A 25782-nucleotide genomic window follows, 5' to 3' on the forward strand; every position below is an offset into this window, starting at 1 on the left:
GAAGAGCAGCAATAGCATGCAAGAAACAAATGACTAAGGTTGAAGAAAAGTCTCAGAAAGACAGTGAAGAGGGATACCGATCATGGCTCAGTGGTAACTAACCCAATTAGTATCCAAGAGAACACAGGTTCAATCCCTGGTCTCATTCAGTGGGTTAAGAATCTGGCATTGCTGTGGCTGTGGCGTGGGCCGGCAGCTGAAGCTCTGATTGGACCCCTAGCCCAGGTACTTCCATATGCTGCAGGTGTGGCCCTAGATAAAAAAAGATGGTGGAGAGAACGTAGGGTCTAGAAAGGAACTTTCCAGAAAATAAATAACCTATGTTTTTGAGCATATGGAAACTATCAGCAATTAGCATGTGGTGGAGATGTTAAAACTATGAACAAATACTTAAGGCAGATTATTATTATTACTTTTTTGCTTTTTAGGGCCATACTGGCAACATATGGAAGTTCCAGCCTAGGGGCTGATTTGGAGCTACAGTTGCCGGCCTACACCACATCAACACTGGATCCTTAACCCACTGAGCAAGGCCAGGGATCGAACCCACATCCTCATGGACACCAGTCGGGTTCATTTCTGCTGAGTCACAATGGGAACTCCTTTTTTGTTTTAATTTTTTCAAATTAAAAAAGTTTTTTTAAGGCAAATTATTAACACTAGGGCAAATAGTTTGCGTAAGGAAGGAGGCAGTAATAAAACATATGGTATAGGAGTGAATACTTCCCTTCTATACCAAATTAAATTTATTCTATTGATTACCAACAACTGATTCATGTTGAAGGTTACTGGGAAAGGCATAGGAAAGGATAGGGGAAAGTCTTCATTTATAAAGGCAGAAAGACAGATACATAATGTTAAATCTATCAACAGATCAACAGATAACACTTAAAAGTAATAAATCAGGAAACAGTTGAAACTCTTACTTGAAACACATAAGTAAATGGAAGGGAAAAAAATTTGAAATATTTTAAATGGTTATAAGATTACAGGTTGGGAGGATTGTGGCAAGGGCAGCTATTTTTGACTCTAAGCTTGAAAGCTGAAATCTCATTAATTAGATAAAATTTAAAGGAGAAGATTTTCTTTAAAAAGGTCCACATATTGCTAGACTAATAACTCTATGCTAACTGATAACATTCTGAAAATATTAGCTTCCTCCACTGATGATACAAAATTATTAATTTGCTTTTCTAATTTACCTTCTAAACCTTAAATTAAAACATACCTTCCTAACATCAGAACTTTTGGGTTCTGTCGTCCAAGTGATGACCCGGGATACTGCTAGGCGAGTTTCACTGGAATTTATAAAATCTCCTGGATCCATCTGTTTGGCCAGAGTTTCTATGTATTTGAGGATAGCAACCTTCACCTGCAGAGGTAAGCACAATGAGAAAGGGCAATCAGCTGGTCATTAAGGGGCAATGAGAACACTTCAGAAATAATTCTGTGATTATTCTTTGGACAAACACAAAATGAAAAAGTATCAACAACAAAAGAGAAGTTATATAATCACCTACCTACTGGAGGTACAAGTATGTGATAATGCGATTTTTTTTCACACAAGGCAGAATTTAAAAAGTTTTATTCCCCCGTCTGAACAACTGCTGAAGTCTCTTGGTAAGATTAGGTACTTCTGGAGTCTCCTTCAGGGCTTACAGCTGAGTTTTGTCTAGATCTCCCTGGGAACCAGTCTTTATAAATTGAGTATAATTTGGCTCTTGGAGAAATGAACCAAAGTATTTTGGAAATGAGGTATTAAAAAAAAAGTTTTACACAAGTATCACTGGAGAAGAAACACAACTTATTTGTATAAAAGAACTGTCACATATGAGTTTAAAAAGTCTTATTCTCCCTGGAATTCCTGATGTGTGGGTTGCATGGAGGCTAAGTGTGTGGCAGGATACAGGCTTCAAAACTAGCAGGAGATGGGAGTTCCTGCCATGGCTCAGTGGTAACAAACTGGACTAGTGTCCATGAAGACGCTGGTCTGATGCCTGGACTTGCTCTGTGGGTTAAGGATCTGGCATTGCTGTGAGCTGTGCTGTAGGTCGCAGATGCAAGGCAGCTTGGATCCCATGTTGCTGTGGCTGTGGTGTAGGCCAGCAGCTACAGCTCCAATTCGACCCCTACCCTGGGAACTTCCACATGCCACGGGTGCAGCTGTAAAAAAACAGACACAGACACAGACACACACACACAGACACACACACACACACACCCAGTAGGAGGTGATGCAAAGCAAACATGCTTCTTTCTCAGATGCAGCTTTCTTTACCTTTAGAGTAAGCTGTTGTTAAATTATTTCTACTTTCTTAGGTATGCTGGGGAAAAAAGTTTGAGAACCACTGTTTTCAAAGTCACATCTTCTGAAATTCTAGGACTGCTAAATAACAGTTTTCTAAGACTTTACCAGTGCTATTTATTTATCTTTTTAGGGCCGCACCTGAGGCATATGGAAGTTCCCAGGCTAGGTGTAGATTCTGAGCTGTAGCCGCTGGTCTATGCCACAGCCACAGCAATGACAGATCTGAGCAGCGTCTGCAACCTACACGACAGCTCACAGCTATGCTGGATCCTTAACCCAATAAGCAAGGCCAGGGATGGAACCTGTGTCCTCACGGATACTAGTCAGATTCGTTTCCACTGAGCCACAATGGGAGCTCCTACCAGTGCTCTTTAAAAATGGCATCTGGCATAGAGCACAGTCCTTGGATATAGCTGATGCTGAACATTTATTAAATGCTGATTTGCAGACTTAGAAAAAGGAAGATTTAAATATATGATTAAAATAGCAAATTTGAAAAAATACTGTCAAAGAATAAGGTAATCAGGTTTTCTATGCTCTTTCTTCCCTTATTATTGATCTTTTTTTTGGCCATGCCCATAGCATGTGGAAGTTTCTGGGTGAGGAATCAAACCTGCGCCACAGGAGCGAGCTGGGCTACTGCGGTGACAGTGACAACACCAGTTCCTTATCCCTCTATACCACCATTGATCTTAAGATGCTATTTTTTTACTCAGTTCAAATAAAGTCTCTGGGAAGTAATATCCCAAATTAATAACATAGGTGTATATGTTAAAATAAAGTTCTGACTCTTGTACATTTTCCCCCTTCTGCTTCCAGTTAAAAAAAAAAAAGACAGAAGTCATCAACTTACATGTTTCATTTCATAATAAATGAATTTTAAGAAGTAGCTATAACTTTAAGAAATGTATTAAAAACAAGAATGAATCTATAAGCCATTCTGAGTAAAATGTATAGGGGAGAGGGAAAGAGATTTATCGTAAATTTTGCAGTAGCAGGCCCAACTAAATTATGGCAGCACATAACATTCTGGATTCTTTTTTTTTTTTTTTTTTGCTTTTCAGGGTCGCACCCTCAGCATATGGAAGTTCCCAGGCTAGGGGTCAAATTGGAGCTACAGCTACCGGCCACAGCCCCAGCCACAGTAATGTGGGATCTGAGCTGTGTCTGTGACCTACACCACAGCTCGCAGACAACACCAGATTTCTGACCCACTGAGTGAGGCCAGGGATCGAACCCGCATCCTCATGGATACTAGGTGGATTTGTTTCTGCTCTGCCACAACAGGAACTCCTGAATATTACTTTTATTTTCAGCATAAGGTATGGCTCCAATATAGCTTCTCCTTGCTATCCTAAAACATCAATTCACTGGTGGAAGAATGCTTTTCCGCTACAGCATTACGTGTGTGCATATAATATAATGTGTGTATATATATATATTTACATATATATTATGTTTTTATATAACATACATATATATGTATATATGGCTTTTAGAGAAAATATTCTTTGATGACCAGTATATTTTCCAATAGGGAAGCTAATTATTTCGCACTGTCTTTTTCTTCAGGCCTTCAGCAACTTTGTTCTATCAACTGACCTATGGCTCTTATTTCTTAAGCTAATGGTTTAGAACTCCATTGCTACTGGCCCATGAAACATCTCTATATACATTTTCAACAGCACTTGAATACCTACCATCAGTACCTAAATCATAACTCTTAGCACAGTTTACAGTTTATCATGTATCATAAATAATAATGATAAAAATGTTTTATACTCCTAGAAATACCTAGCACAACGGCTTGGATAAATAAGTTTAAAAAATATTTATCAATGATATCAAGTGGATCATTCTTTTGCAGGTCACTTTTAAAAATCAAAACAGATGGAACCTCTTTCACAAAGCAGCTCTGAGAAAAAAATGTTATGTTGAGTTTAAGTCAACCCTGGTATGAAATATAACTGTGCTTTTAAGGCAAAATCATATTCAAAAACTTAAAGGAAAATCAATCCTAGGCAAAAATGCTTGTAGAAACATATTTCGTGCAGAACAGAGCAGAAAAAGACAAGGCTTGTAAATGCACATATGCTTGTTATTTCCCTGATTTTAATCTCATTTAAGAAAACTCACTAAGAAACATCTTAGTAAAGATTTCAGGCGCACATCTTTTAAATTATTTCTTTTATGTTAAATAGTTCTTTTTAATCAAAATTTGGTTGTTCAGTGGTTAGTTATAATTTTGGTGTTTTTGTGAGAGAAGGTGAGTTTAGGTCCTTCTACTCTGCCATCTTGTCCCAATTCCTTCAATCAAAATTAGGAATCACCCTAGTTTTCACATAAATTAACTAGAAAGTGTGTGCTAATGACAGCTGAAAAAGTTAATCCTGAATTAAATTTTATGCACACATCAGAAATATTGCATTGCAAAAAGAAAATTATTGTTTCATTTAAGAACTGGAGAACAGTAGCACTGAGATTAAACTTAAAAACTTTCGTTTACTGAAATACGTAGGCAAAACTGTCACTTTGCCCAAAATATCTATTCAAACTTCAAAAGTTAAAAAAGTAAAAATTGGGAAATCACAAACATAAAATTAGATAAGACTTTATAGAGCGATTTTGCATAACAGCTTAGGGTTAGATGGCCATACTTTTGTTGCCTTCTAAATGTGTCTCTCCAGTAAGCTTCTCCAAAAGATAGCCTGGCATTGAATAACATTTGGAATCAAATCTGTGCATGCTTTAAAGGCTTACAAAGGGTTAGTAGTTGAATATATAGATGCATACAAATATTATCTGAAACACTGCAGTTTGTAGAGAGTTAAGAAAAGATATAAGGCAGATTAAAACAAAACCAAAAAAACCTTGGAGCTCCAAAAACAGTGAAGCTGGTCCCGAAGTGCTGGCTTGACTGTCTGAAAGTTTATAAAAACAAAATCCACTGATTGAACAGCTTCTCATGGGACAGAAATACAAGTATTAACATAACTTCATGAATAAAATACTTCAATTCTTTACAATGTTTTCAAAAGACCCCAAATTTTTACCTTCAAGCTTGGTGTTTGGGTCTGATCAACTGTAAATCTCATTAGAATATTGAACTGAAGATCATTTGGAAAAGATTCTCTGAAATAAGAAAAGAACACAGCAAAACAAAATCAAAATTAAGTCAGTAAGTAAGCATTTAGCAAACTTAACAAAAGATTATGCTTAACACAAAAACACAATGTCATTCAGAATGCATGCATGAAGTAGTATCTGTATGTGGTACAGTCTATGTGGTAAAGAATACAATAAAAGCTACTCCCAGAAGAATTTGAACATTTTTTTTTTTAACCCTGTAGAAGGTTAAAAAGCAACACTATGGCAAATAATGATTTCTTGCCTCAGTTACATATTTAATCAGAAAAACGTATCCAGTAAAAGTTCAACATTATCAGAGATGTTTCCATACCTAATATCTGAATTCTAGACTCACCTCAACTTAGTAAATGGATATTTGAAATAAGTCACTTCAACAATCTACACAAGAAAGTAGAAATATATCATTGGTTCAAAATCTTCTGAAAAAAGAATGCATAATAAAACATTCTTTTTAAACTTAGAAAATATTTTAACATTAGATCGAATAAAATCTTCAATTCTACTTTTCAGATACATCTTAATTAAAATAAAATACAACCCTGAATTACTCAACCAATGTCAATAAAATTTTTTATAGATTAAATGCAGTGTTTGAACTAAGGACCATTAGTTGCATTAAATATACCATGTAAACTGCCATCATTAACAATTTTCAAATGGAGTTCATGCAGTCTACATGGTTTGAAAGGACTCAGAAATCTGAATTTTTAACACAGAAACTAAATATTCTTGATTACTGTTGATTAAACTTGAAATATAAGGAGAAACTCTTACCTTGTAACATCGAGGGCTTTCTGAACTTTTGCTTGAACAGACCCAAGCAAATCAGCACCCATTTTTTTTAGCAGTTGTGTCAGCAGTACAAACAACCAATCTTGAAGATCGTCTTTGTGGACTTGTATGAAGTCCACTAGAGTCTCCAAAAACATGCTGAACACCTACAGTGGATAAATGGGGGAGGGAGGAGAAAAAGGAGGAAATATTGATCTCTATGATCAATTCAAAAGTGAAGTAGAAAGGAATACAGGAATCAGAGGCACAGCGATTGGCAGCCAAGCGGAAAAACAATCTCTCTTGCTTTTCATTGGACTCTGTGATACAAGAGTACGTTTGAACTGTTATCCAACTTCTGTCGAAGTTCGACAATTAGCTATTCCATGCAGCATCACTTGGTAAAGAAACTTTCGCCATAATGGCTGGCACACCTAAGGGTGTCAATGATGCCACAGCTTGAACTGAAATCCATTTTACCTGAAATTTAGGAAGAGGAACTACCTATAGGCTCATCAGCCCCCAGGTCTTTGGAAGAGTGGTAGAGAGCTAATCAGAAGGTGACTACGCTGACAGCTTCCTTAAAGTATAAGATCATTTTGACATGTGGGCTAACTGGAGACTTCTTGGCTCTCAAAATGTCAGTAGTCACAATTTTTTTTGGTCTAAGATAAATTATTTATTAAAACTGCCCCAAAAGTAATTTTAAATGGCCTGAGATAAATATAACTGCACACAAAATAAGTCAAATCAGGATACAAATCTATATCTACATTTTAATGATCTCTAAAAAGTCCTAGATGGCATGCTATTATTAGTCTCCATTATTACTGATAGGTCATATACTTGTTTCCAATATTAATCTAGTTTAATACTTTTTCTAAGATTCAAGAAAAATTTAAGGGATGAGAAGCTAAAATTCATAAGTTACTTATCTGATTAAAAATACCTATGAAAAATACTTATGAAAAGTGACAAAATTAAGGTTATATCTCCACAAGAAATTCAATATTATACTGGAAAATTTATTTCTAGGTAAAGAGGAGAAAATTCAAGACAATGTCTCTCATGCTGTATTATGAGACAAATTATAATCACAATGGATTATAAAAACTACGGTTTAAAAAAGTTAATAATCCCAAAGTAACTATGCTAATTTACAAGTTAGGAGTTTTGTTCTCAATATATATATTTCTTTCTTAAATTTCCTTTTACATAGTTATACACGAACTCCTGTTTTTTTTTTTTTAATGTCAGAAATGAAGGATTATTGTCTCTCAGAATGCCTTTTTAAATTTTTTTTTTTTTAAGAGCTGCACCTGCAGCATAGGGAATTTCTGAGGTTAGGGGTCGAATTGGAGCTGTAGCTGCTGGCTTATACCACAGCCACAGCAACGCCAGAGCTGAGCTGTCTGTGATCTACACCGCAGCTCAGGGCAACCCCAGATCCTTAACCCACTGAGCAGGATGAGGGATCAAACCCATATCCTCATGGATACTAGTTGGGTTTGTTACCACCGAGCCACAATGGGAACTCCTCTATCAGAATTCTAACTACACTTGCTTTGCCTCATTCGTGGCATGTGAAAGTTCCTGGGTCAGGGATCAAACCTGTGCCCACAGCTATGACCCAAGCCACAGCAGTGACAATGCGGATTCTTAACCTGCTTTGCCATAAGAGAGTCTTGTGGTATTTGAATCTGCCATTTGAATCTGAGTTAGAAAAAAATACACTTTAGCTATTTGCTCAAGATGCTATTTGTGTTTGTTTTTTGCTCAAGATGCTATTTGTAAAAGCAGAAACTATGACTACTTTAAATCTTCTGTTATCTTCTGATCCCCAGGCAGTAAGTATCTGCTTCAACACTGTTCTTATTCACAATGCAGATTCATTAACTCTGGTCTTATCCTCCCATCCCCACTTACAACCATAACCAAAAAACCTGGCTTCTATTAGATTAAAAACTTGGCCTACGGCTTTACTTAAACTGTCTCTGGCCCTCTCCTCAGAGCCTGGACACTGCTGGAACTTCACTAGACCTACTCTGACAAATGCATGTATTTAACCTAGTGCTCACTTTTATTGTACCTCAGAAATCTGTTCAGTGATGTCCTGGAGCCAGTCAGTACCTGCCTAGGAAGTCAAATGTTAAATATTCAGGAATTTTGTGAGTTGGCTGGTGGTTTGAAATTAACCTCGTGGGAGTATACCTAAGAAATTATAGCAAAGACCACAAATCAGGCTTCCTGCCTCTCCCTCAAACCTGGTTTATCAGCACAACATTCTCTAATTCTTAGGTACATTTTCATTCTTGTTGTTTCAGCTGCTGGCTATTTTCCTGAAGATTCCAACATTAAGTTTTCACTATGTCAAAATCCATTTTGAAAACCACAGACATTAGAATGCCTAAATCAATTCTCCCATTTTATCTGGTTCTCAGGAAAATGAGAACTAGAAAATAAAGTGATTTGCCCAAGGTTTCCACAGCTTATCAAAGGCTGGGTCATGACTTAAATCTAAGTCACTTGGTTTTTAGTTGTATTCCATCTGCTTTATTACTTGATAACTTATGTAATCTACTATCATTCAAAACAAAATTCTCCAGTGACCCCCACCGCCACTTTGATTCCCTCTATAGCTATCCTTCTAATAGTCATTTTTTCCAAGGAAGAGTCAGTATTATTCCTCTTTAAGATGAATCTTTTCTTTCTATATTTTTGGTCTCTGAAGTATGGGCCTCTATTATTTTTATTCTCAACCTATATTGTTTACAGATGCAGAAGATACTGTCTCAAGAATTTCTCCTTAAACTTCCAGCCTATTGTGCCTATCAATTATCTTCCAATTGTGAAATGCAGCAGCTTTTTCTTAGTATGTTTGGCCATTCTATAGCTTGACAATGCCTTCCTCTTATTAACTCCCTTCCTTCATTCTTACTACAGGGAATTTCCCTTTTGCATCCTGAACGTGGGGAGCTCTAACAGCCAGTCTTCATTCTGATTCTGTTTTCCTCAAAAGCGTGACTTCCTTGACAGGGCCTCTCTGATCTAGCCTACCAGGCCCCCAAACCTCTAAATAGCTCTCACTTTTGGTCTTCCTCAAATCTATCAATCACCATGGGCACTAGGCCTTTCTGACTCTAAGTCTGGATTTCTGTAACAGGCCAGATAGTAAATATTCTAGGCTCTGCAGGCCATATGGTGTCTGTCACAACTACTCAACCCTGCCATCGTAGCTCAGCCATAGACAGTGTGCAAACATGTAAGCAGAGCTGTATTCCAATAAAACTTTATAAAACAGATGGCAGGCCAACTCATGCTTCTTTCTCACCATGAGATTGTGATATCACTCTTTTGATAGAAGCAAAAACCCCTTAATGTCCCTTCACTGTCTATAGAATAATGTCTCAAATGCTTAGACAAAGCTCTAACTCTCCAAACTGATCTTGGAGTACTTGGCAACAAAAGTTCTTTGTCCCTGACATATCTTACGCACACTCCTGATTGCTCACCTACGCCCTAATTCTCCTATTCATACAAAGCATGTAACTCCCTACAAAGCTTTCCACTTAAGTCCTAGCCAAAGAGCTTCTTGGATCTCTTTAGATAATAGCCACTGATCATCCCTACTTGGAATTTGTAGTGGGACTAGCTTTATAGTGCTATTTAACTTTTTCTGTATTTATATTATCTTCGCACCTGGAGCACATAACATATAACCTAGTTTGAGAATAAAGACTATATTTTCAGTCTTGTACCATCAATTAGAACCAAGCCTGAAGTTATGAAAGGCTGAGGAATAAACAAAAAGTTGTTCAGTAAAAGTGCAGGAAAGGTTCCTTAAAGAATAAAGATTTTCTCTTAAGTAAAACTTACCCTGTAATTGGTAGCCAACTCCTTTTTCTCAATGCAAGGGAAGATATGTAAGATCTTCCTTTAATCCCAACCAAGATTTTATTTTTCTTTCCTATAAACTTTCTGACATATCCCACCGCTCTGGACTCAGGCTAGTCATTCCTGGGGGGACCTTTTTTCTCATGCTGACATAATCCAAAGTCAAGATCTGAATTGCTATTTTTTAAAAGAAGACTTCTCTGAGTCTTCTAAGTAGAAATTTCTTTTGATTAGATATAATGTGTGTATAGCTGAATAAAAATGTAGACATGTTTTTATAGTACTCTATATATAGAATTATACTATTCTTTTTCAAAATACTTATATCCTATCAATGGTACTTTACTAAATAATACATGTATGTGTGAATATATATATATATATATATCCAAAATACATACCGAAAATTTTACATAAAATTTCTTATATGATAGCCCTAACACAAAAAGTTCAATGTCAAATGTTGATAGCCTCCCATTTCCTTATCTATGGTTAATGGAGATAGAGGAAAGTGGAGCTAAAAATTTGATTCCAGAAGAGAAAGCTGAGAATCATAGGTCCTTTAAAATGCTCTGTTTGCTTTTATGGAATGCCATTAACAGGATATTAGAAAGTGTATACAGGGAGGGTGGAACTCAATTTTTAAAAAAATAATTATGAAACTTTGGAATTGAAAAAAAAACAATTAACTGGAACCACTTTTCAATGGAATCAATTTATAATTCTACATATCTCACAACTGTAGTTTATGGATAAAGAATTAACAATATTTGAGCTATTACAATTGAGGCAGCCTTTTCTTAACCTCGCTTATATCTTAGGTGTGCCAGTCATCAAATACAGAACAGAAGAACATAATCAAATTAGATTAATTAGTAGATTAAAAAGCACATCTCCAAACAGAATGACAGTTTGCATAACTGCAAATAGCATTTCGTGGATTGCAAAGGGTCCGACACTGCATGAACTCTTCGGGAGAGAAAATAGAGAAAAAGGGTTAATTTCACAGTCATGCAGTATAGTTAGCTTTCCAACAAATATTGAACCAACTTACTCTCTATTGAGAGTTCCAACACAGGGGACAGCATGCAAAAAGAAAAAAAGAAAAAAAAGAAAAACACACAAATTAGTCGCCATCAATGCTAACTTCCTGTATGGAAGAAAAACACTTAGAAAATAAAAGTGACAAATGTTTTCCAAAGTTTTGTGATAAACTCAAAATAGTTTTTAAAACAAGAGTAAAATGAATAGTATGGAAGACGAGTATGTGATTTTCCTGTTTTTCTCTCTCACTTCCTTGTCAAGGAAATTTAAAAACAAAATATAAACAAAACTACTCTTCTCCAGACCCTACTATCCTTGAGGCTCAACTTCAGGAAAAGAATGTAAGACTAACAGACACCTGCCAAAACTTCTGAACACTGCCAGCATTTGCTTCCAAAGCACAGTACCTAGAATCTTTCTTTCTTTTTTTTTTAATGGCTGCCCCTATGGCATATGGAAGTTCCCAGGCTATGCGTCAAACTGGAGCTGCACCTGCTGGCCTACTTCACAACCATAGCAAAGCCAGATCCAAGCCTTGTCTGTGACCTACACCACAGCTCATAGCAATCCTGGATCTTTTAACCTACTGAGTGAGGCCAGGAAATGAACCTGTGTCCTCATGGATACTAGTTTGGTTTGTCACTGCTGAGCCACAACTGGAGCTCCCTAGAATTTTTCTTTTCTTTATCTCCCCCCACACCCCTTCGAGAAGCAATGCATTCACAAGCTAAATTATTTCTGTGAAGGCTTGAGACAATTACTATTGTTAGGAGCTAAAAAGTAAACTATACCACAACTTGTAATTCCCCTAGGTAAGGTGTAAGTTTTGGTCTCCTGATCTTAAGACTGCAGGGAGTTCAGTTGTCTAGAACACACTTCAGGAGACCAGATATGACCTTCTAAGTAGGACACTCAACTGTGTCCCATTTTAGTAGTCATGGGTTGAACTCCTAATTTAGCTATTCAAGACACCAAGAGGTGGACTATATAGACCATAAAACGTCAAATTAAAGCATGTACTTTACTGAAGGTGGGTCTTCTCAAGGAGTTCCTTCAGAATCAAATGCCAGAGCCTTAGGGGACAACTTTTGGTATTTGACATTCTTTACATTTGAAGGAAAGAATGAGTCTAGAGCAGTCAAAATAAAAGTCTGCCCTGAATTCCCTAAGTTTTTTCTTTGTCTTTTTTTCAGGGCTACACCTGAGGCATATGGAGGTTCCCAGACTAGGGGTCACATCAGAGCTACAGCTGCTGGCCTACACCACAGCTCACGGCAACACTGGATCCTTAACCCAAGGAGCAAGGCCAGGGATACTAGTCCTCATGGATATTAGGTTCATGAACTGCTGAGCCACGACGGGAACTCTTTTTTTTTTTCTTTGTCTAATGTTCATGTAATTTTCATATGTCACTAAATAGTCCTTTTCTTTTGAGTACTTTAAAAACCATTTTTAAATGTAAAAAACATTCTTAGCTTGCAGACCGTAGTTTGCTGATCCCCTTTTCCATAAAATCCACCCTGGTCATTGACACTAAAATAGAAAATAGGGCCACAACAGGAACTCCCCAAATTCCTTAATTTTTTAAACATTTAGTTTTTTAAAAATACAGTGCTTGGTGTGTTTTAAGGGCTTTACATATATTAACTCATTTAACCATTATCACAATCTTATTAACTCTATTTTATAGATTAGGAAAGAAAGGCACACACAGCTAATCAGTGATGGAGGCAGAATCTGAACCCAAGCAATCTAGCACCACTATCCAAATTTGTTATCACTGTATTGTACTGCCTTGCTTAGAAAAATATTAAGAGGCTTTAAATGACACAGTTGCAGCTTTATAGTATAAATTAATGTCATACATATACAGTGATTCCATCACTGGTGTCTGAAGTTTAAGAAGTTGATCAAGTTATGCACACCAAATAATTTCAATTTGCAAACTGTATATATCAATCATATTACTCCTGTCCCAGGAAAAAAAGTGCAGCATCTACTTAAACTGTATTCACAAAGAACTCTTTCCTAGCCCATCTCTTCTGGGATGTCTCTACTATACACTGATGCTCATCTGATATTTTAGCTGGACTTAGATGCATATTCTAAAATATATACGAGAAACATTCTGAGGGCTGGAGGTGATCCTAGATGAAAGGAGACTGGGCTGTTGCTCATAACTTGGTTCTCTAAGTATCCTCCTTCTGTTGGGGACAGCAGGTGGGCTCAAATGTGTGGGGGAGAAGTGAGAACAACTTGCAGTTATCATGGAAGCCCGATCCACTCCAGAGGCTGTTAACACAAAGGCTGAAATGTTGACTTCAACTTACAAGGACATGGGAAAACCCACTTACCCAAGCTCATGGTATGAGGTGTTTCCTAAACAATATGGCCCATTCTGGGGGCAAGGCTTCAGACAGTTTCAAACCTATGGACTTTCAGGATGTTGAGGTTACAGATAAGTGATTTCAACTTAGAGTGGAGAGCAAAGACAAGTGTCCCTGATAGCCTATTTCGAGGATATGAAGAAAAGCATGTGGCATATATGGGGAAATGAATGTAGTTTTCAGGCTGGGTTAAGAGTGAGAACAGAAGACAAGTAGTCACTGAAGGGTTTTAAAAGTTAGTAGAGAAGATTTATCTTTTAGAAAAATTATTTGAGGAGTTCTAAATATGGCACAGTGGGTTAAGAATCTGACCGCAGGGGCTCAGGTCGCTGTAGAGGTGCAGGTTCTATCCCCAGCCCAATGTGGTGGGTTAAAGAATCCAGTGCTGCTGCAGCTGTGATATAGCTCCCATCTGTGGCCTGGATTCAACACCTGGCCCCAAAACTTCTATATGTCTCAGGTGCGGTCATAAAAATAAAAAAAAAATTATTCTAAGGATGCAGTGTGGAGAAGAATTTAGGGACAGGAGATGGGGAGAAGGTGCAGCAGGTCAAAGATGACTGTGCCTTGAATTCTATGAGAATGGAGAGATATTTAGAAGGCAGAATTAATTAGGATTGAGTAAATTTCTAGAATACTGCCCAAATTCTTCACTTGAGCAAAGAGGGCATGGTGGTTTTTCCAGTGAGATAAAGCAATGCAGAAGGAAGAATAGTTCTGAGGTTTAAGATGAGCAAAGGCATGACTAAGTAAGCATAGGAGAAAAACATGAGCTAGAAGTATGATTTGAAAGTCACCAGGATTAAGCTACAGATAAGGTACAGAGTGAAAAAGGAGGGCATAGGGCAATCTCTAAGCAATACCAACATCAGTAAAACAAGCAGAGAGATAGGTATCTGAAAAGAAAAAGAACTGGTATGAGGGAGATTGGATCAGGCACAACAGAAAACACCTCTCTCCCACACAGAAAAGACAGACTGAATAAACTCACAAGAAAGTTGGAAACAAAAACAAAAACAAAAAACGGATGTCAAACAGCAAACTGAAATTTCTGAGAATTCCTGGAAGATCAAACAGATGACCATATTAGCAGAAATGAGAGTACATGTTTATGTGGCTACCAACAACTTTAAGGTGAGACCTCCTTCCATTTCCATAGAAGAAAAGGAGGTACAAAGAATGGCTTAAGTTTGCTGATTTGGGGTCAGGAAATGGAGCTTCTGCTGGATGGCTTCTACTTTTTAGGTAAACTAAGAGAGCTGGACATAGGTTTGGGGCATGAGATGGGTGAAGAGGTGAACACAGCTGGAGTCTTGAGAGACACCATTTGACATTGTCTCCATGGCAGACAGAGGAGAAAAACAAGAAGACGACACAAGGCAGCACTGAGCATTTAGACAAAAATCACAGATCAGAAATAGAGAAACAGGAATTAACAGGGCTGACTTCACCTAGCAGGGGCTAACACATTGTTTCCCTTCAATAGTCTTAACCTTCATGCCTGAGTATGAGCAGAGGTTCTTGAACATATTTCTATTTTAGTGTCAATGACCAGGGTTGACTATATGGAATAGGGGTCAACAAACAAATGACTGCAAGCTAAGCATGGTTTTTACATTTAAGAATGGTTTTTAAAAAACTCAAAAGAAAAGGCTATTTAGTGATACATGAAAATTACATGAACTTTAAAATTTAGTAGTTTTATTACAAATCAGCCACGGTCATTTGTTTATATATTATCTATAGATGCCTTTGTGTTATAATGGCAAAGCTCAGTAGTCATGATAGAGATCATTATGGCCCACAAAGCTGCAAATATTTACTACCTGGCCTTTTACAGGGAAAAAAGGAAAAGGCTGATTCCTGATAAAGAACAAAATTTTACATGGAAAGAAAAGAAAATATCAAAAACAGGTGCTTGATGCTGAAGATTGGACTGTTAGTACTTTATAAAGGGGGGGGGGAGGGAGTTCCTGCTGTGGCACAAAGTGATCAGCAGTGTCTCTGCAACACTGGGATGAAGGTTTGATCCCTGGCCTGCATAGTGGGTTAAGGGATCCGGCGTTGCTCAGCTGTGGCATAGATGGCAATTGTAGCATGGATCTGATCCCTGGCCTGGGAACTCCATATGTGCTGTGGGGTAGCCAAAAAAAAGGGGGGGAAAAAGGTGGGATATAACTGCTACTTTAATAATATCAGGATATAATTAAAAAAGAAACACCTCAATTCGAACACTGACATTTTATTTTATTTTTTATTTTTAGTCTTTTTGCCTTTTCTAGGGCCGCTCCCTCGGCATACGGAGGTTCCCAGGTTAGCGGTTTAATTGGAGCTGTAGCCACTGGCCTCCGCCAGAGCCACAGCAATGCAGGATCCGAGCTGCGTCTGCGACCTGGACCACAGCTCATGGCAATGCCGGATCCTTAACCCACTGAGCAAGGCCAGAGATTAAACCCGCAACCTCATGGTTCCTAGTCAGATTCGTTGACCACTGTGCCACGATGGGAACTACCGAACACTGACATTTTAAACTCAGCCCAGTATGATGACATATCCAGCTTATTCTTAATGAAATTAATTATTGGCAGAACCTCTGATGGACAATCACCAAACAAAAACAAATTAACAAAAAAATCTTCCCTTTACATTTGTATTCACTGAGCTAATAAAAAACTGAAAACCAAGCCAAACAAACAATGGCAGATGGAGCAAAAAGAATTGTATGTTGTTATAAAATCCCATGAAAAGAAAAAAAAAAAACAAAAAAACAACCCAAAAGTCCCCTCTCTGACAAATCAAGACAGGCTTGTAGCTGGTTCTCAACATCTAATAAGAGAGGCCAAACATTTGTGATCAGTTAAGCTCTTTCACTAACATCAAACTTAGCTTTCCTATTTGATCTGCAAGTGACTTAAAACTTTTTAAAACATTTATCTAATTTTTCCTTCCAGAGACTAAAAAGAAATGTTTCCCTTTATTACTGTGTAAACCCTAGAATCCAACCAAACTGCATTACTGTCCTCACAAAAAATAAACAACTATGACCTCAAAAATAGCCCAGCCTCAGTCTCATAACTTCCAGTAGAGAAGAATTACATCACTTGAAGATGTTTTAAAACTCTATCTTGGAGTTCCTGTAGTGGCTCAGTGGTTAATGAACCCAACTAGGATCCATAAAGATGTGGGTTCAATCCCTGGCCTCACTCGGTGGGTTAGCAATCTGGTGTTACTGTGAGCTATGGTGTAGGTCACAGACGTGGCTCGGATCTGGCATTGCTGCCACTGTGGCATAGGCCGATGGCAGTACCTCTGATTCAACTCCTAGCCCAGGAACCTCCATATGCTGCAGGGGCGGCCCTAAAAAGCAAACAAAACAAAACAAAACAAAAAAATTCTATTTTAAAAGTTATATAGATTATTAATTAAAATAACATTTAATAAAACAGGTCCATCCAGATCACAACTGTCTTGTCCTTTGGCTCATACCACCAACAAAAAATATCAAGAGCTAACGTGTTCAGAATTTATGGAAATTATCGCATTAAAGCAATCTCTACAGCTGTAACAGTTAGTGGTAGTGCTATCAGTATAAAACTGTATAGTTATCTACATGTTCAGTTTGAAAGTTATAAATTAGGATACTTTACTCTGTGTTTAATGGAATTTTGCATTCTTGGATAAAATAAATATACCTTCTGATAAAAAGATAATATTTGAAAATTATTGTTTTAAAGTATAAGCAATTTATAACCCTTAGTTGTATTTCAGTTTATGTATAAAGGGGAATTTTATTATCTTTTTTTTGTTTGTTTGTTTTTGTCTTTTGTCTCTTTAGGGCCACACCCGTGGCATAGTGGAGGTTCCCAGGCTAGGGGTCTAATTGGAGCTGCAGCTGTTGGCTTACACCAGAGCCACAGCAAAGTGGGATCCGAGCTGTGCCTGTGACCTACACCACAGCTCACGGCAACGCTGGATCCTTAACCTGCTGAGTGAGGCCAGGGATCAAACCTGAATCCTCATGAATGCTAGTTGGATTCAGTTTCCACTGCGCCATGATGGGAACTCCGAATTTTAGTATCTTTAAGTAGTGTCACAAGTAATGAAAATATTGAAAACAGAAAAAAAAAAAACAAAAAACAAGGAGGAAATGACATGTGCAACAATAAAATGAAGACAATAAAAAGAAAACCAGTAAAGTGAAATTTATTAATATTTTTCTTATGATTTCTTTCTCAGTTAAGTTAGAAATTCACATGTAGACACCTGGTGTCCTAAAGAAAGATACTGAGAAAAGTTTCACCATTGCCAAACACACTGCTGAAAACAGAATAAATGAATACATTGAACAACAGTACTATCCATCAAGGTAAAGCATAATTTCACAGTATACATGCAGATTATGCATAAATACTTTAATAAACTATGGTTGAAGCCATATTTTGTGTTTTTGTGTTATTTAATGGCAATTCTTTTCTACAAAATTGCTCTTTCAAGATAAGAGAATATTTACATTAATAGAGAAAACTGAATAAAAAGTTAGAAACTTTTTTCAACTTAGCCCAATTATTTCCTTTACAAATAGTAAAACGTTTTTAGTAGTTCAAATACTCACCCTAACTGCATAAGAGTTGTGCTTGTCACTGTATCTTTCAGTTTATAGTCTTAGATAATCTTTCTTTGGAAAAGCTTAAATGGTTACCAAAGAGCAACTTTCTAAATTATGAATGCTATCAAGTACTTAATTTCAATTATGTTTGAAAAGATCATTACCATCTTAGGGCATTAATAAAACAAAAAATGGCTTACAGTTTTTTGTTATTATTTCACTTTTTTGGGGGGAAGGGATAGCAATATACAAATGACACCCTATAGGAGTAATCTTAAATACTAAAACATACCTTGCCATGAGGATCAGCAAACATTCTTGTGAAAATTTCACATAATCTTTTCAGTTCAACTCGACTGTCAAAATAATAAAGTGGCTAATTAATACCTTGCTGTAGGAAAAAAAATCATTTAAAAGTGACCTTAACATATAACTGAACTTAAAACAAAAGCTAAAAAAAAAACAACAAAAAAACAGCCCTTAAAAATTAAGAAATTTTTGTGATTTACTAGTCAGGGCTAAATACGAATTTACTAAACGCAACAATAATTGTTTTTACATACACTATTGTACAGGTTGAAAGTTGTATGAAAATAAATATAACAATATTTCATTAATGTAGCATGACAGAGGAACATACACAAATGACATTCCTAGTACAAGAATCTTATCCTTTTAAATGCTAAGATGTTTTCTTAAATTTTGCCACCTGAGGGCTAAAATCTTTCTAAACTACGATACTGTCTTAACATTTAAAATGATATACTGAACCTAATATGAACGCAATCTTGATGGAGTTGGGAACACTATGATGCTTTACTGCATTGATTCATTAACAGCCATATGCAAAGATTAAAATATGTTAGGTAGTACACAGATAAACATTTAATCATATAGTTCTAATACTTTCTAAAACAAACACACAACTAGTACATCGAACCCTGATTTCAGATATCAAGTCAGGGAGTAGTCCTCTATTTTCCACCACACTTGAACTTAAGAATTATCTGAGGGGAGTTCCCCTCGTGGCTCAGTGGTTAATAAATCCGACTAGGAATCATGAGGTTTTGGGTTCGATCCCTGGCCTCGCCCAGTGCATTAAGGATCTGGCATTGCCCTGGGCTGTGGTGTAGGTCGTAGGTGCGGCTCGGATCTGGCATTGCTGTGGCTCTGGTGTAGGCCGGTGGCTACAGCTCCAATTAGACCCCTAGCCTGGGAACCTCCACATGCCATGGGTGTGGCCCTAGAAAAGACAGAAAGACAAAAAAAAAAAAAAAAGAGAATTATCTGAGGGAGTTCCCTTCAATGGCTCAGTGGTTAATGAACCTGATTAGGATCCATGAGGATGAGGGTTTGATCCCTGGCCTCGCTCGGTGGGTTAAGGATCCAGTGTTGCTGTGAGCTGTGGTGTAGGTCGAAGGCACGGCTTGGATCTAGCGTTGCAGTGGCTGTGTTGTAGGCCAGCAGCTGTAGCTCTGATTGGACCCCTAGCCTGAGAACCTCCACATCCGGCAGGTGCGGCTCTTAAAGGGATATATTATAGAAGTTTAGAACATGACACAGGTAAAGACAATAACAAATTTAGTGAGGAAAGCAAGCAAAAGTCATTGGGAAAGGAAACCAAATCAACCCAACTGAAAACCAATATAAACTTTGGTCAGGGACATTCACTCCAAGTCCATTTCATATTACACCAAGATTCAAATATTACATGAACACCAAGAATGTACCTTCATTTTTGAGTGACCATAAATATTCTTTCATCTCAATGGAAAAGTTACCAGGAAAGAATTTTAGTAAGTGACCCATCTTTAATATTATGTATATTTTACTTGCTTTCATTTAAAAATTAGTAACATTTTTCATTTAACTTCTATTTATGAATAAAAAGTTTCCTTTCAGAATGTTCCTTTATTTAAAAATTTTTAAAATTATTATTATTATTTTTTTGTCTCTGCCTTTTCTTGAGCCACTCCCACGGCATATGGAGGTTCCCAGGCTAGGGGCCTAATTGGAACTGTAGCCACTGGCCTCCGCCAGAGCCACAGCAACTCGGAATCCAAGCTGTGTCTGTGACCCACATCACAGCTCAAAGCAATGCCAGATCCTTAACCCAATGAGCAAGGCCAGAGATCAAACCCGCAACCTCATGGTTCCTAGTCAGATTCATTAACTACTGCGCCACCACGGGAACTCCTCAGAATGTTTCTTCAAATAGAGAAAGTTAATTAAAAAAAATTTTTTTGGCCGCATTTGCAGAATGCAGAAATTCCTGGGCAGGGATTGAACCTGTGCCATAGCAGTGACCAAAGCCACAGCAGTAACAATGCCAGATCCTTAACCTGCTAGGCTACCAGGGACCTCTTAAAAATTCAAAAAGTGAGAGTATAGATGATGCTACAGAATTAAAGTGTGGGAAGATATTTTGATGCCCCTTCTGAATTCAGGGCATGTATGATCCCATACAGGTACCTTTAGAGTGTTATGAAAACAAACTCAAGTCGAAAAGTGCTAACGAGACAAGGACTTTTATTACTTATTATTTTTCATTTTGGCCATACCCATGGTATATGGAAGTTCCCAGGCCAGAGATCAAATCAGAGCTATAGCTATAATCTATGCCACAGCTATGGCAATGTCGGATCCTTAACCTGCTGTGCCACAGTGGGAACTCCAGGACAATTATTTTAAAAACAACACAACTCACCTTAGCGTTCTCTGATTTTTTAATAAGTTCTGCAGACCCAGGAGACCTTCTTTCCTTTCTGACCAGTTGGAACTAGCACATCTATTGAGGACTTCTGCCACATCCTCTGTCTGCCGCATGTATGTAGGAATACTACCATTCCGAGAGCTATAGGAGCGCTCTGAGCAAGCACTGGACGCATCGCTGTTGGCATCGTCATCTGAATGCATCCCGTATGATTCATATCTTCTTCGAGCAGGTTTTTTCTGTTACACATAATGATTCTCATTAGTGGCAGCTAAAATAATATACTAGTATTTCACAATTTTACTGACCATAAAAGAATTTTTTGTTTTAAAATCAGTACAAAGCATGCTCCTAATCGTTGTGATAATAAAATGTCAACATTTAGTTTTTCTTCAGAAAACATGTTTTAGGAGTTAGTAGAAGATGAAATATTCTTTAACTATGGGGAGTGGTAGAAGCAGAATAAGTCTACTATATGGAAGTCAGATATGTAAAGTGGGGAATGCTCAAACATGGGATTTTTCCTTTTTTTTTTTTTTGGTCTTTTTGCTATTTCTTGGGCCGCTCCCGCGGCACATGGAGGTTCCCAGGCTAGGGGTTGAATCGGAGCTGTAGCCACCGGCCTACGCCAGAGCCACAGCAACGCAGGATCCGAGCCGTGTCTGCAACCTACACCACAGCTCACGGCAACGCCGGATCGTTAACCCACTGAGCAAGGGCAGGGACCGAACCCGCAACCTCATGGTTCCTAGTCGGATTCGTTAACCACTGCGCCACAACGGGAACTCCGGATTTTTCCTTTTCGTGGAAAACTAAGAACTACTAGAGTATAAATGAATAGACTCTGTACTAAATATCTGAGTTGTTAAGAAAAAATTATTACCCTTTTAAAGATGAGAATGGATCAGAATATGGGCAATGGATTAGAAAAACATGTTTCCCCATTGTAAAGTTCTATTTTTTTCTGTCTCTCTACCTCTTTCCTCTATATTCTTCTTTTACTTCCACTATTACTTCTCTTGCCTCTCTTTCTTCCCTTGTACCCACCCTGATGTCTCCTACAGAAGTAAAATACAAATAATGATGAGAGCCTGTTTTCATCTACTACTATTACTTTTAGGAGGCAAGCTCCTGGAGGGTCCTCCATGTTTTTCCCTAATGTGTCCATATTATCTCAATATCTGTGAGAAAGCATATATATTAATTAATTTAATTTGTTTTCTGGCTGCACTCACAGCATGCATAAGTTCCTGGGCTAGGGATAGAACCCAGACCACAGCAGTGACAATGCCAGATCCTTAAGCTGCTAGGCCACCAGGGAACTCCTGAGAAAGTGTATTTAGATTCCTTTGATTTCTTTACATCTGAAGCTTATTATTTAATAAATGTAACTACTAGTTATACCTTGAATATTAAAAATGAAAGCAGAGAGAATAAATATCTTATTTGATATTTCCTTGGAAGAACTGGAAATAAATCTTTCTGTAATCTGACATCTGAATTTAGGCTGGTGAGCAGTAAAGATATTTCTGTGAAATATGTTTAAGCACAATAATTTAACACAGTTCTAGGTGACTTAAATTCTCCACAAAGTGTAAAATCTAAAAGAAGTATCACTTGAACTTAATTCAAAATAGTTTTATAATGATATTTCCATCACTAAACTGATTTAATTTAGAGATACCAACTTAATTTAGAACAGCAAAAATGTATTTCCCGTGTTGGGCCCCAGGATCAGTTCTGTCACAGACATCAGTGTGAATGTTCACCTCACTTGTACAAAGCAGTTAGGCTTAAAGGATAAGAACCCCCTCAGGACACTCTATTCAAGCACTATCTCTCTACTGATAATCATATATACCGAAAAATGATGTATGTCTAAGATTTTATTACTTTTACTTGAATTTTTCTTATAGAACACTATTATCTGTTAAACTGATGAAGGAAAGAAAAAAAGTTATGATATCAGAAGATGTCAGAAAATAGCAATGTCTATACCTTAGTCCGTATGTCTCCTAAGAGCTGAAAGCAGTAGATTTTTAAAGAGAAAAATTGAAAATAATGAAGAACATTTTGCTAAACAGCACAGTGAAGTAGGCATAAATAATGCCCCAAATCAGAAACATTAAGTGTTTTAATATATAGATACATTAAGAATGGCTTATTAGCCAACTATATCTTTAATCTTGTCAATATCCTTTAGTCCAAAGAGAAATATCTAAGTTATAGAAATAGTCCATTAACCAGTTTTCCCAAAGAAACTCAAGTCTTCTTCCTGTTTGCAGCCTTTTGTCATTTCCAAAGTTAATTTTATTTCCATGATTTTCCTTTAGGTCTAACTAGGCTTAAAAGTTGGATAGATTTTTCCTAAAAATTGATAGTAATAACTGGAGTAGTTATGCTATGCAAATAAGGGAAGTAGAAAGAATCAAATTATTGTTTCAGTTTTTAGTCCTGGTGGCTGAATATTCCTCACATAATTTGAATACAACATCTCAGTATTATAAGTAATAGTTCAAGAATAATCCATTCAGTTCCTAAAATTTATGTGAGCAGGATTTAATTAGTAAATCATCCATTTAAAATAAATTAGAAAACATGATTTGAGAAATACACTGATGATGAATAGTAAATTTAAAATGTATGACTAATTTAATATCATCAGAACATGATGTGATCAATATATCCCAAGTTCAAGAGAACAAAGTTCCTACTTAGTTATATTAGTTAATACAAAAATAATCAAATGGCTAAGGAAAAGAGAAAAATTCAGCACATACAGACTGTTAGAGCAGAACTATACATATGATTACATTTAATATATTATAGCTATGACCAATGAATATGTTTAAAAACTTGTTTTTCAAATATATGTAGCAAATATTGTATCAACGCTGGTTAAGAGGTGATATGCAGTTTTAAAAGGCATAATGTGTTTTTTAATTTCAAAACAAAGATGATGCCTTTTATGGGTTCTGGAACTAATAAGTGAATGCTTCTTAAATATAGACTTAATATCACAATTTGAAATATCATATTGAATTGGGATGGGAAACTGGTAAAAGGAATTACAAACACTGTTTCGAATACTTCTTTCTTTCTTTCCTTCTTTTGGTTTTGCCTTTTCTTGAGCCACTCCCGCCGCATATGGAGGTTACCAGGCTAGGGGTCCAGTTGGAGCTGTAGCTGCTGGTGTACGCCACAGCCACAGCAATATCAGATCTGAGCTGCTTCTATGAGCTACACCACAGCCCAGGGCAATGCCAGATCCTTAAGCCACTGAGTGAGGCCAGGGATTGAACCTACGTCCTCATGGATTCTAGTCAGATTCTTTTCTTCTGAGCCACGACAGCAACTCCTCTTTCATGATTTTAACTGAGAAAAACAATAGTGATATACGTACAGCACTTTTTGTTTGTTTTGGCTGTACCCCTGGCATATGGAAGTTCCCAGATCAGGGATCAAACTCAGGCCACAGCAGGAACAACACTGGGTCCTTAACCCACTGCGCCACCACAGTGGGAACTCCTGTACAGCATTCTTCTGACAAACTATTATGGATCTATAGACCATGTTTTTACTTTTGGCCATGCCTATGGCATGCAGAAGTTTCAGGTCAGAGACTGAATCTGTGCCAAAGCCACAACCTGAGCCATAGCAGTGGCAACACCAGATCCTTAACTTGTTGCACTACCAGGGAACTCATATAGATTATGTTTTCAAACCTCACTGTTGAATGTGTCATACATAAAGAGCCAGAAAGACATCTTGAAGGTGTACGTTTTCTCAGTGCAAGAAATACAAATAAGTGAAAAACTAAACAAAATTTTACCCCAAACTAAAACAATCCCTAAATATTCAAGGTTAGAGCTAGCCTTGAAATTATATGCTTGTTGTGTACATATTTATATACTAAACTATCTGCCCTTATTCTCAGTGTATTATAGTGCAAAAAAACATCACCACATTAACAATACCAATATTTATATTCCTGGCATCCCATCAATTACTACGGGCTCTGACTTAAAAACCTGACCAATTAATAAAGATCAAGAATTAATCACACAGTTTTGCTTTTACACTGCCAACATTTGATCTTCCTAGATGTAATCCACAAGAATTTTCCCATCTCCTTTCCCACAAGGTGGACTGACTCACTCATACAATAATTTCATAACTTGAACATCTATAATGTTAAGGAAATGGAGAAGAGTACCAAGGCATCAGCTACTGCCTCCTCCACGTCGGAACCTGTGTTCAGGACTCTCATGGCACTGACAGAGGATGACAGTCGGCTTGACTGGCTGATCCCATACCCCGGACCTAATTCATCAGAAGAAGGAAAACAGCATTGAGAGAGTCATAAATGTAACAGTGTCAGATTGGAGACTTTAAGATCCTTAAGGGGAGGAAAAAAAAAAAACAAAAAAAAACCAATGGGGCAAAGCATTTTAAAAGCAATACTGTATTCCCTCGGTACATTTAGTTTTGGTCAAATAAAAGGGTAAGACAATTAAAATCAATGACATTGTGTAGGAAGTAAATTTAAAGAATAGTAGTGACAATACATTTGTGACCAGAAGACAGAAGAAAGCATGGCTGGCCAGCTAAGTAAGGGCTTGCAAGTCTACAGCCCTGTCCAGCTCTATCAGTCAGGCAAATCTCATCCATTTGGTTGAGCCAGAGAACAGCCCAGAACAAAGACCAATCCTCAAACCAGAAACAATTAGGGACCTCAATGAAGCCACACCAGGAATTTACAAGGGAAAACCCCTCCAAGTATTATCTCTTCTCCTTCACGACAGGCTGATTCATTCTAAAACTAAGACATATCATTTGATATTTGTTAAGCACCTAGAATGTGCCCAACATTCTGAGGTATGTAAAGACAAACCATAGATGCATTCTT

At 37.3% G+C, this 25782-nt stretch overlaps 1 protein-coding gene across 28 annotated transcripts in view; it reads right to left on the reverse strand.

Annotated features, from left to right (window-relative positions):
- Positions 1–25782, reverse strand: part of CLASP2 (cytoplasmic linker associated protein 2) — a 204308-nt gene that overhangs the window by 39881 nt on the left and 138645 nt on the right. For 10 of the 28 annotated variants that reach the window (XM_047769665.1, XM_047769629.1, XM_047769613.1 and 7 more), the window contains 8 exons: positions 25090–25196; positions 20868–21112; positions 18453–18516; positions 11178–11180; positions 6233–6396; positions 5362–5440; positions 5179–5229; positions 1229–1372 (listed from right to left, as the gene is read on the reverse strand). In XM_047769665.1, the coding sequence (XP_047625621.1) occupies positions 1229–1372; positions 5179–5229; positions 5362–5440; positions 6233–6396; positions 11178–11180; positions 18453–18516; positions 20868–21112; positions 25090–25196 (857 nt within the window). The remainder of the gene's footprint in view (positions 1–1228; positions 1373–5178; positions 5230–5361; positions 5441–6232; positions 6397–11177; positions 11181–18452; positions 18517–20867; positions 21113–25089; positions 25197–25782) is intronic. The other 18 variants (XM_047769742.1, XM_047769706.1, XM_047769786.1 and 15 more) reach the window with 3 other exon arrangements.

This window comes from Phacochoerus africanus, chromosome 1, assembly GCF_016906955.1.
Source record: "Phacochoerus africanus isolate WHEZ1 chromosome 1, ROS_Pafr_v1, whole genome shotgun sequence".
Taxonomy (NCBI): domain Eukaryota; kingdom Metazoa; phylum Chordata; class Mammalia; order Artiodactyla; family Suidae; genus Phacochoerus; species Phacochoerus africanus.